Source organism: Orcinus orca, chromosome 7 (assembly GCF_937001465.1).
Source record: "Orcinus orca chromosome 7, mOrcOrc1.1, whole genome shotgun sequence".
In the NCBI taxonomy this organism is placed as follows: Eukaryota; Metazoa; Chordata; class Mammalia; order Artiodactyla; family Delphinidae; genus Orcinus; species Orcinus orca.
The window spans coordinates 58,653,721-58,665,761 of record NC_064565.1 but is presented as its reverse complement, the minus strand read 5'-3'; the positions used below and the strand labels follow the sequence as shown (position 1 = coordinate 58,665,761).

Genomic DNA, 12,041 nt, shown 5'->3' with positions numbered 1-12,041 from the left:
TCAGTGTTTCCCTCACTTTGGGAGGTGAAGCTGAGTACAGAACTGGTTGTCCAGTCTTAGTACAAGGTAGGCATGCTATGATCGGAACATTTAGAACACAGTCAAGTGGTAGGACAAAGTCCAAAGAGAGCTAGGCTTAAGCTTAGCCAGATATTCCACAAAATGCATATTGACACCTACTCTGAGCAAGTCAATGAGAGACTCTAAAATAAATCAAATTCAGCCCTGACCTAAGGGGGCATACTGTTCAGTATGTGAAAGGATACGACTTGAACACAAGTCACTAGACAGCAATAAGTATACACTACACATGATACACTATATAGTATATTTACTTGAATAGAGTTATATAATTACTTATAGTTACTGGAATACTTGAATACAAGTAACTACACTGCAAAATAGAAAGTGACAAATGTCCCATAAGGAGGGAAACAGTCTATCCAGCCCAGAGGATCGAGGGGTGGCTTTGACTTGGCCTTAAAGAGGAAGCTGGAGCTAGAGACATGGAGATGGGCAGAAGGCATGCCGGGCAGAGGGAGCAGAGGGAGAGACTAGAAAATGGAGGACTCAGGATGGCAACAAAGGTTGGGAGAATTTCAGGAGACCCACAACATATTTATAATGAAGATTCTGGGCCCACTCCCAGCATTTCTGAGTTGATGGGTGGAGAAATCTGTATTTTTAGCAAGAACCCTCAAGTAATTCTAAAGCAGTTATTTCTCACTCAACTCCACCTCCACCTCCACTTTGAGAAATACCAGTAGACATGAGTTAAAACCACCCCATGTAGTTTTCCTTATTATTCTCTCTCATATAATCCTGTTTATTTCCTCTACAGCACTATTATAGATACTATTTATATATCCGTTTACTTACTATTGTTTCACTCCACAGGATATGAGCTCTATTAAGTCACCAACATAGAACAGATACTAAACACTGGCAGAATGTTGAATGGTAGAGCTGGATCTAAATCCTGGAGGCCTTGAAAACCCCACTAGTTGTGTAAACCTTATTCTAAAGGCAAGTCACTTAACCTCTCTGTGCCTCAGTTCCTTCTTCTGTAGAATATGGATAATAAGAATACCTTCTCTATGGGCTTGTTCTATGGATTAAGATAAACATGCAAATACATGTAAACTTCCTAGATCTATTCCTGGTTCACAGCAAGCTCTCAATAAATTATTATTATTATTAGCCAGTGGGAAGCTATGGACGTTTCCAAACCTAATAGTAACCTAATGGTCCGTTTAGGAAGATTCACCTGGTAGGAGCATGCAAAGATGGATGAAAGGAGGTGACTCTAATTCGGAAGATGAACCAGAAGGCTACTGTGGATTTGGGTTAGAATTATGAGGGCTTGTACTAAGGCAGAAGTCTCAGGAAGAGAGAGAGGGCTATCTGGGAGAAGATTAATAGTAGCAGAATCAACAAATTTGGGGTAAAACATAGGCTGTAGAATGAAAAGAAACAGAAGAATTAAAAAACAGCTAAAGTTTTGAGCCTGGAGAGCTAAGAGACAGTCGACCAAAATGGAGAGCCCCGGAGAAGGTGCGGTTCTGGGGAGAGACTCCGAGTCCTTTTGGGGACCTGCCGAGTTGAAGGATAAGCGACAAGAAGGTGGAACTGGAGCTCAGGAAAGAGGCTGCGCTGGAGAACTGACTGCAGAACAATCTGTAGAGAGACATGTTTACCTGTGACCCTGCTGTGGTTCCCAAGGCAGAGGTGGGTGTGGGGGAGAGGGGGCAAGGGCAGAATCTCACACAATCTGTCCACTGAGTGCGGGTGCAGGGCACGGAAGAGGAGCCACAGGAGGGGCCAACGGGGAGGTAGGGAGAGAACAGAGAGCTGAGTTTTGAGAAGTGGGGTTAATACTGGGGCTAAATGCCCCTGAGCAGAAAAGGAGGAGAAGGGTTAAGGAAAGGTCTAGAATTTTGTCTTCAAAAAGGAGGCTCCAGGTGAGAGTATGGCCAGGACTTGAACCACTCCATCTGGGAGCTAAAAGCAATTGTTCCTAAATGGCCTCCAGGTGGCGTGGTCAGCCCTGTCCACAGAACTGCATCTTGGGGGGCAGCTGGGCCCAGCACATGGTCACTCTGCCTGGAGAAGGGCTCTGAGCTGCAGGGACCCTGTGCTCACAGGGTGGCAGGGAAAGATAATGGGTATGAGCCAAACATTTTTTTTTAAAAGGATTACAGAAAAAATCAGACAAAAGTCATAGTTTCATGGGCTTGTAATAAAGCCATTGTCACTCAGGCCTCTAACATTTGCAAAATAGCTCCTGTAGATGAAAAAGTCTCAATTAGCTGCCTAAAAATACATTTCCAGGTAAAGATGGATGAAAGGAGGGGACTCTAATTTGTGAAAGTGAACATACTTTACAAAAATTATGAGTGAAAAAAAAAAGCATTAATAAACAGAACATGTTCTGTAAAATGCTTGCTTTTGCTTAGAGAAATAATGCCATTTTTCTATGGTGAAATCTTTTGCTCCGAGACAAAAAGTCACTGCTATGGACTAAATGTTTGTGTCCCCCCCAATTCAAATGCTGAAGCCCTAATCCCCAATGTGATGGTATTTGGAGGTGGGGCCTTTGAGAGGTGATTAGGTCATGGAGCCTTCAGGAATAGGCTTAGTGCCCTTATAAGAAGAGACGAAGAGAGATGATCACTCTCTCCCTGCCACGTGAAGACACAGCAAGAAGGTGTCAGTCTGCAAACCAAGAAGTGGGCTCTCAACAGAACCCAACAATGCTGGTACCCTAATTTTGGACTTCCCAGACTCCAGAAACTGTAAGAAATAAATTTCTGTTTTTAAGCCACCTAGTCTATGGTGTGCTGTTACAGCAGCCTGAACAGACCAAGGTAGTCACCAAGCTATATCAGAGAACAAAACAGAAAACTATCTCATTTCATCATCAAGGGCTATATGTGGATGGGAAGGAAATCTTACAAATTTACAAGATTTCTTATTCTAACAAGGTCTAAATTACTTCAAAATATAACTAGTTAATAAGCACTTTTTATGAACAATCAATAAGTCTGGTCAGCTCTACTCTAAAAATACATTCTTGAATCCAGATACCTGTCACCACCACCACCAGGGCCACCACAAGCCCCCGAGGAGCCTTTCGGGCATCTTAGAAAAAGGACCCCTCACCACCTCTGCCAGGCCCCTCCATGCAGCACTACATGCAGCCTGCCACCCCCTCCAGGGGTCCAAGCCACCCGGGTCCCCACCTGGACCACAGTCACGGCCTCCCTTCCTGTCTCGGGCTTCTGTTCTCGCTCCCCGTCCCCAATAGTCTGTTCCTCACTTAGCTACAAGCAAAATGTTTTTAAAGTTACACCAAATGCTACTGCGTTTAGAACAGGATCCCACCTCCTGCCACAGCCCACAAGGCCCTTCATCGCCTAGGGCGTTTTCCCTCTTTCACCTCCAACTCTCATTACTGGCGCATCGTCACCACCATCTCGCTGTCCCGCTGTCCCCTCGGCAAGCGGAGCTCACCCCGCCAGAGGCGGCAGCTGATGGGAAGCAGCCCCTACTCCACTCCCGCGGGGCAACGCGGCAACCTCCTTCCCATCACTCAACGGCTATGCTCACACGTCTCGTCCTCAGAGGAAGCTTCTGGAACCACCCGGTTTATTGCGGATCCCAAGGGGTGAGAGGTAGCGTGCCGGATGGGCTGGGGACCAGGGAAGAGTCACGCTCAGAGGAACGGAGGTCGGGGTTGGAATGGGTGCGAGAAGGAAGATCACTGCTGCCTTTTGTGGGGACCCCTGAGCGGCCCCGGGGGACCTCGTACAGAGCCCCGAGCAGCAGAAAAGAAAGTGAAAAATTGGTTCGTTTGCTTTTCAACCGTTGAGTCTTACCTGAGACCTCGGGTTGGGCAGAAGGTGACCCTGTTGGGCGACGGCACGGGGAATGGCCCAAGGGAATCCCCGGCGACGACCAAAGCGAGGAAGCAGGAAGAAGCCAGGTCCTAACCGGAAGTTCTCCCCTCTCCCGCGCCAGGCGGGGCTGCTGCTGCGCAGTGGCTGCTGAGCAGCGGAGCCAGGTGAATTCTAGAGCAGGAGGAAAAAGGCCTTTCTTCTCTTGGGTGGTGGAAAGTGCACTCAACCGGAAACCAGGAGCCCTGGTCTGGAGAGGCAAGCTCGTATTTTTGGAATCCTGCCAAGTGTCTTAAGTCTCTTCACCTCTTTGTGCCTCAGTTTCCTCTTCTGCAAAATGAGATGGTTGAACTAATCACTGTTTTCCGAAGTCTGCCCCAGGCACCGCTCACTGAACTTGCTCAAACCCAGAGCTTCTGACACCCGATCTCCAGGGGAGAGACCAGGAATGGATGTTTGACAGAGCTCCCTGGGCGAGACCAGTGATCTCTAGGTTTTTCTCTAAGTTCCCTTCCCTAGCGTTCTATGAATTTTAAACCTTAAACCTATACAAATACTCGGAGAAAAAAAGAATCATGGCATAATTGAATTTATCTACTATCGTTCAAATCGTCGTTCCCAAATCACAAAGCAGTCACGATGTTGCAGGCACTAAGGAACAATACACACCCACAGCCATGACAAATGATTAACTAAATGCTCAGATTTTTCACTTCCTCACCAATGTATGGGGAAATTTATCTTAGCTTTAGATGCCTTAAACCTGAGTGAAATACATTAAAAACAACTGCAAGTTACTGATGACTAATGCCCTTCAATTTGGCCTCAAGCTGAGAAATTCTGTGCAGAAATAAAGTGGTTTATAATCCCACAGGTCCATTCTATTATAAACTGCAGGTAGCAAATCAAGTGGCTATGAACTATCCTGTGTGTGTGTGTGTGTGTGTGTGTGTATGTGTGTGTGTGAGAGAGAGAGAGAGAGAGAAAAATCAATACTCAAGGAGGATATTTCTGCACTCCTTTAATGGGAATTTAACAGCCCAGAAAAAAGGCAGATGCTAGTCTTGAGGACCGAGGAATCTGGGTGGTGCCTGACAAGGGTCTGAGGCCAGAGTAACTGTCACCCCCCTCTCCTGCCCACCAGCCAGGGCAGCTGCGCCTGCCCTTTGCAGAAAAGCAATTGAAAGCAAGCACAGAAGAAAGCTGGAAGGAAAATAACTGCAACTCACATTGATGACCTATTTTCTGAATCAGGCTTATCTGAGATTGGATTGTCATTCTTCCAAACAACTGCCGAACACTTCAGGCCCAGGAAATGGCGTCTTTGAGGAAAGCATGGACCAGAATGTACAGCACATCGTCACCAGAGGACTTTCTTCCAACCCAGGTTCCAAGTGGTGTAGCTTCACAGGGCTATTGTGGGAGCGGCTGATAAATCTACCAAATCCTTGGGGGTGCTTCACTATTAGCCAAGATTAACGTGATGCTAATTGGTAGTGAACCTGATCTATTTAGTGTCTCCTACCAGCATAAGCAGCAGAATCAAAACCATCCTCCCAGGCTCCAAGTGCACATCCTGTAATATTTCCACTGTTGTATTCCTGCAACTTCAGGCTGCAATGCCCCTTCATTCCAGACATTGCATAATCAAGCTAATCATCTTTTCCTGAGTCAAGGGCTCAGTCAAGGCCTGCAGGCAGGTTCACTTTTCTGAGCTGCAGTTGCACCTGGGGGAAATGCCATGAGTTTCTGAATTCCTGAAGAAAGAAAAGTGACTGCTGAACAGCATTCAGCAGCATGCTCTGGGCTAAGAGGAGAGAGGGGGAGCTGGGAACAGGAAGGCAGGGCCTGCCTACCTGCCTGCAGCCAGCTTCTTTTCTGGCCAGCCCAGGTGACAGGCAGGCCCTTGTGATATAGCTGAAGACTGCAAAGCGGCAGGCAGCAAGAGCAAATAACCTTGGATTACCTAGATCCATAAATTGTGAGGAAGAGTCTCTTCAACCCAGGACGAAGACCCCAGGGGGAATGCTTCCCGCAGCAGATAAATGTAGGTACAGTTTTGAAGGAAAAAGTGAACAGGATTCATGTAGATGAGGCAGGAAGGAAATACAGGGCCAAGAAACAGCTCTCAGAGGATGCAGATGTAGGAGTGTAGTTTAGAGAATTCTCATATTATAGCTTGTAGAATCATAACATAGCTGGACTGAACTGATTGATCATCCCATCTATTCGCTGAATGACTAACTGGATGGATGGATGGATGAATGAACAGGATACAAAAAAGAACAGATTCCAGTAGAAGGGTCACAGGCATAATCAGGAGATGAGTCAGTATACAGAAATCAGTTGACAGCAGTTTTCCGGCAGCCTGGAGGGCTAAAATTTGAATCCAGAGGTGATAGGGAGCCACACCAGGTTCTTAAATAGTGGGGTGAAATTGGAAATTTTCTTTGAGAGAGATTCCTGGCAGTTTTCACAGGGAAGAGCAGAACAGGAAGGCCAGCAACATACAGTTTCAAAGGTCATTGACAGCCTGCCCAGGCACCAGCGAAGGAAGACCAGCTAAAACATCTTTACCAGGGATTTTCCCTGGGCCCTTCCAGACGACAGCACCCCAGTAACTTATCCTGCCTTCCTTCCCGTCCTCCCCACCCCCTACCGCAGCCCTGACAGTACTTGTTAGCTCAAAATGGACCGTCTGAAGGAAGGGACATGCTCCTGCAAATGGCTGAGAGCCTGATCGCCTCCAGTTGAGTGTTTTCATCTGAGAAAGGAGTTACAGCTCATTCCCCGTGTGAGGGCAGTAGCGGCAACCTGACAGCCATTTGCATAATTTCTCTTCTGTTAATAGGCTTCAAAATAACAATAGGCAAACTAGACAGAATCTATTCATTTTAAATGTGCTTGAGCTGCTAGCTTTCATGGAGCTAGCTATTAAAGCACCATAAGCATTTTAAATCCACAAATTACGTAGTGTATCATGTGTTCTCTCCAAGGAGACATCTGGGGAGATTTGTGTTACTATAATTATCAACAGATTTGATTCTGGGATTTTGATGGCCACTTGTTTTTGGAGGTACCGATAAGGCTGGAAGGTAGCTTGCTTAGAAAGTTCATCTAAGAGTGGGAGAAAAAAATAGTATCAAAAATAATATAATGGGGGGACTTCCCTGGTGGTCCAGTGGTTAAGTGCTTCCAATGCAGGGGGCACGGGTTTGATCCCTTCTGGGAACTAAGATCCCACATGCTGCGTGGCACGGCCGTATATATAGATAATGGTATCAAGATAACAATGATGTAATAATATGGTATCAGGAATAAGATACACACACATCATGTCAGCAATGACTCAAGAACCCAGAAGCAAAAGAATGTCATAGATGACTTTTGCAGGTGCTGACATCACTATACGGTCTGCAACGCTGCGACAGGGACTGTGCCTGCCTAGGCCACCATTATATATCCCAGGCTTAACATAGCGCCTGGTATGTAGCTATAATGTTGAAAGATGTGACCAACTGGATGAATGAATAAGTGAATGAAGAATGAATGTGATTTCTTTACATAATAAAGGCCATTAGGATATGTAAGAAATTTATGCATAAGATTTATTTTTCAAAATAGATGGAAACAGCAAAAAATTTCAACATACTCATTCATAAGCCTATGTGCCCACATGTTTGCACAACTGCACACACACATCTCAAGTGAAAACACCTTCAGAAGGTAAGGACATCAAAAAGAAGGGCTTTAGTTTTTAATTTTTTTATACAGCAGAAACATTTCAAAACTAGCAAAGCATTTTATAACATTTTGAAATGAATTACTGCCGGTTAACATTTTAGTCTCCCCCATGCATTTATGGAGTGCCAGGCACTGCATTTGGTGGCTGAAGAATTGCCAAGGAAGGAAAAAAAGAGCTAACTTTGGGGTTTCTTCCCCTGGATAATTTTTCCAAAGAATATGCTATTATGTTTTACTCTAAATAGTTGCATTTTTGGCAGGACCAAAATAACCCATTTTCTGCTCTATTTTAATATCCACATTTTCATTTCATGGGTTTTACCCCTCAATTCCAAATGACATTCTAAGTCAAATGAGAATCTAACCAAAGTCATCAGCTGCTACTTTTTTAAAAAGATAGATCTTAATGGTAAAAGGAGATAGGCTCTCTGGATATTAAGTCTGTCCTGAATGGAGCAGCCATTGAAACACAGGGCAAACAATGTGTTCAATTTGAGATTTTTTTAATTTGGGGGTCTGGAGTTCACCTGTTTTACCACACACACACACACACACACACACACACACACACACACCAGGTACACAGAGCTCACTTGTGTGTGTAAGGACATGAGAGAAAGAATGGCTGAAGAAAGAGGCAGACTGAGGACTGTGGTTTTGATGTGGGTCATGTTCCCAGGGGGCTGTTCCTACACTTTTATCCTCCTGTCTATGAATACATGGGGCTTCATCTACCCAGAGAAAAGGGGAACTTTTTCTGATGATCACAAAGGCACCGTCATTTACCAAGTTGTACAGCATTTTGTAATTCACACAAAAGCACTAGATGGGTTCTCTGTTTCTTACATCTTCCTTCATCCTGAATGCTATGGAATTTACTATGATGTTGCCATTCTACTGCCCCCATCATATTTTGGATAACACCATGTTGAAATCCTTTGGTATTCGTATTTTTAAATTAATCCTTCTAATACGCCCTCTAATCCAAGCATGGTTGGATCCAGTCTATCAGCACTCAGTGTGCCGTGGTGTGACGGGTCCTGGTGATGTAAAGCAGACCCCTTGTGCTCAGCAGTGTCACAGAAAAGGTGCTGTGGGAACCCAAGACAGAGCTAATTCAGCCCAGGCAGTGCTTCTCCAACTTGATTGCACATTGGAATCACCTGGGGAGATTTAAAAATACTAATTCCTGGATCCCACCCCTAGAGTTTCTGATTTAATTGGCCTAGAGTGTGGTTTTGAGCATCAGCAGTTTTCAAACGTCCCAGAGGAGTCTAATGTGCTGCATCGTTGAGAATCGTCGCTGCTGGGCAGCGGTCTCAAATTTTAGGGGGCATCAGAATCCCCTGGAGGGCTTGTAAAACACGAATTGCTGGGTCCCAAACCCAGAGTTTCAGACATTAGTTGCGAGGAAGAGCCCCGGGATGTGCACTTCTAACAAGGCCCCAGGTGATGTGGCTGCTGCTGACCAGGGACCACACTATTCTGGGAGATCAGGTCAGGAGGGGAGCTAAAGGGATGGGGAAGATGGGAGCGTTCCAGGCAGAACAAAGACCCAGAGAAGAGAGTGCCCAGGGGAACCACACATTCCAGGAACTGAAAAATTTGTTCTATGGCCAGCGTTTAAGAAGGAAGGAGAGGGTCACACAGGTCAAAGCTGAGAGGTAGGTGGGCACGCACCCTGTTCCTGACATCCCTGGTTTTGCCTAAGGAGAAAATGACTCCACGAGGCAAAAGAGTTTGTGCCCTTCATAGGGACTGGCCCCAGCAGTTGTACAATCAATAGCCCCCTTAAGTCTTAGGTTATTAAAAATCCAGGCTAGCTTGTCATTAAAAAGGATTAATACCCTACGCAGGTATAACATTCTATAGCTTTCAGGACACTTTTGCAAATGTTATCTCACTCAGTTCTTACAGGAATTCTGAAAGGCAAGAAGGGCTGGCACTCCTGTCTTCACTTTGCTGGCAAGGGACAAGGAATCAAATGATGGGACCAGGTCTCAAACACAAGCATTCAGCCTCCTGCTCTGGTGATCTTCTACAGTTCATTACCCTTCGACTTTAAATCCTACCCACAAATGGAAAAGTCCAGTCCCCTAGGAAAGTTGTCCTTCAAAGTGCTCAGAGAAAAAAAAGAGAAGTAAATCAGCTCTCCACAGAGATTAGGTAACACATATGCCAGCTTACAGAATTTGTACGTGTGTCACCACAGAATGTTCCGGAGGGCCTTGGACAACTATTTGACTCCAGAAATTCAGTCAGATATAAAGTTGATTTGAAAGAGAGCTAAGATGTTTGTCATCACATTCTAGAGGACTTTCTTAGGCACTGGTCCTGAAATTTCAGTAGCTGCCATAAGGGGGCTGTGATGCTTAAGTACTGTCTACTGTAAGCCAAAAAGCTGGGCTTTCCTAAACTATGGATAGCTGAGAGACTGTGTGAATCTAATGAGCAATTCAGGGGCTTCCTGTTTTATTGCTTTTGTGTGTGTCCAAATTAATACTCTTTTGAAAAGATTGACTCCTACTTTATCTTTTGCATCCTTTTTAAATTTAAGAATGTGTTATTTCCTTTTCTCTGGTTATAAAGTAGTACATGTTTGTAGGCAAGATATTGGAAAATACAGGAAAGGACATAAGTGAAAATAAAATCAGCCATAATCTTGCCCCCAACGTTATCAATGTTTTAGTATCCTTCTTTCAGACGTTTTTTAAAATGCATGTGTGTGTTTACAAAAGTTGACTATCTACTGTTTGGCATTTGATTTTTTTAAAAAAAATATCACACTAGTAGGGTTCTACGTCATTTAACTATAATTGTGATTCTTAAAAGGGAATATGCCCACTATCAGAGTATCAGAATCACCTGAGAAGGTTCTTTTCCAATCACAATTTTTTCCCAAGCTACATCCCAACCAATCCCACCCTCAGATTAAGACTTGCTGGTGGATAAATGCTGTTCAGATGCGGGAGAATATCACGTGCCTCTCATGTGAGAACCGCCAGTCTACATATGTTAGTGACCACTTCTCTTTCCACTACGTGGCTCCACCAAAACGTATACAACCAATCTCCTGTGAACATTCTGTTGTTTCCAATTTCCCCACATATAAGAACTATTACAACAAGATCTTCAAATTCTTGAGCGAATCCTTGTATACATACCTGTGATTTTAGGCTTAAGTCCTGGATGTAGAACTGCTGGATCAAAGGAGTTGAACATATTTCTAAGGTTTATGCAGAGCTTTGGGGGGGAAAGACATGGCACAGACTAGAGAATGATCAAAATAAACAGAAACATTTCAATATATTGAGAATTATTTCTCACACTGAATGGGTTGTTTTCAATCACTGGTTCTTCTAAGTAAAAGGCAACCGTAGACTTTCCTGTTTCTTACTTAGGTGTCAGAACCCTCTAGATTTCAAGCATGCACACAGCTCCAGGGAAGCTCTCAAATCTACCTCCTCTGTGACTTCAGAGATGCTTTGGCTTCTGAAGTCTTGACTACCTGCTTATGCCGTCTCAGGAAGACCCATTAATTAGCCTTCTTAATTCTCCTAAGTACCTCTGACAGTGTCTAGCTGCCTATCCAGGCTCTTCACTGGGAAACCTTCAGCTCCCTCCTTTCAAAGTCACAGTGGAAAGGCTAACTATGATGATATGCACGTCTGCACACGCACAGCCCGACACCTGTTATTTTTTTCAGTCGGGAAAGGTTGCCTTGGCAACCATCTACCTCACTGCCTCAGCGCCTCCTGCTCCGTAAGTCCCTGATATTAGCAAAGAACAAGACTCTTTCTCTGGAGATTTTACTGCTTCCCCCCCACCCCAGAGTATTTCTCCACGTGGGCAGGAACTGTGGCTGTCTTGTTTACCATCAATCGCTGATCTCCCAGTGCCTGGCAATAGTTCTCAAAATATGTCTGCTAAATGAATAGATCTGATTTAGCAACCTCCCTTTTGTATGTAAGACGTGAAATTCATAAGCACTTTGAATATTTAAAAACAAACTTGACAAAACAGTTTGCAAATAGCCACATGGTGGTTTCCTCACAAGAGTCATTAAGAATGAAAGTATCGTAGTTCCTCTAATTTGATCTGAACCAAATCAGCAACATATACCCATTAGAAGTAACTTGTAAGAACTGAATACATAGTAGATGTGCTATTTCCCCAACCAGATTACAAAGTGGGAACTGTTCTTACCATGACTGCTGAGTATGATGGGGGAAGTTGTACACTGCCCAAAGTCAGCCAGCCCAGGAGACAAGTGGGAGACAAAATCTAGCTCAGGCTCTGCTCGTCAACACACGTGCCCTGGCATGGGGCTTCATCGACCCAGAGAAAAGGAAAACTTTTTCTAACGATCACAAAGGCACCGTCACGTACCAAGTTGTACAG

The 12,041-nt window shown here is 44.6% G+C and overlaps 1 protein-coding gene across 1 annotated transcript in view; it reads right to left on the bottom strand.

The window, feature by feature from the left end:
* The window catches only part of MYO3B (myosin IIIB), a 407,127-nt gene extending 401,926 nt beyond the window's left edge, over positions 1 to 5,201 (bottom strand). The window contains exon 1 of the mRNA XM_004267283.2: positions 5,126 to 5,201. Within this exon, the coding sequence (XP_004267331.1) occupies positions 5,126 to 5,127 (2 nt within the window). The 5' untranslated portion in view covers positions 5,128 to 5,201. The remainder of the gene's footprint in view (positions 1 to 5,125) is intronic.
* Positions 5,202 to 12,041: the final 6,840 nt, after the last annotated feature.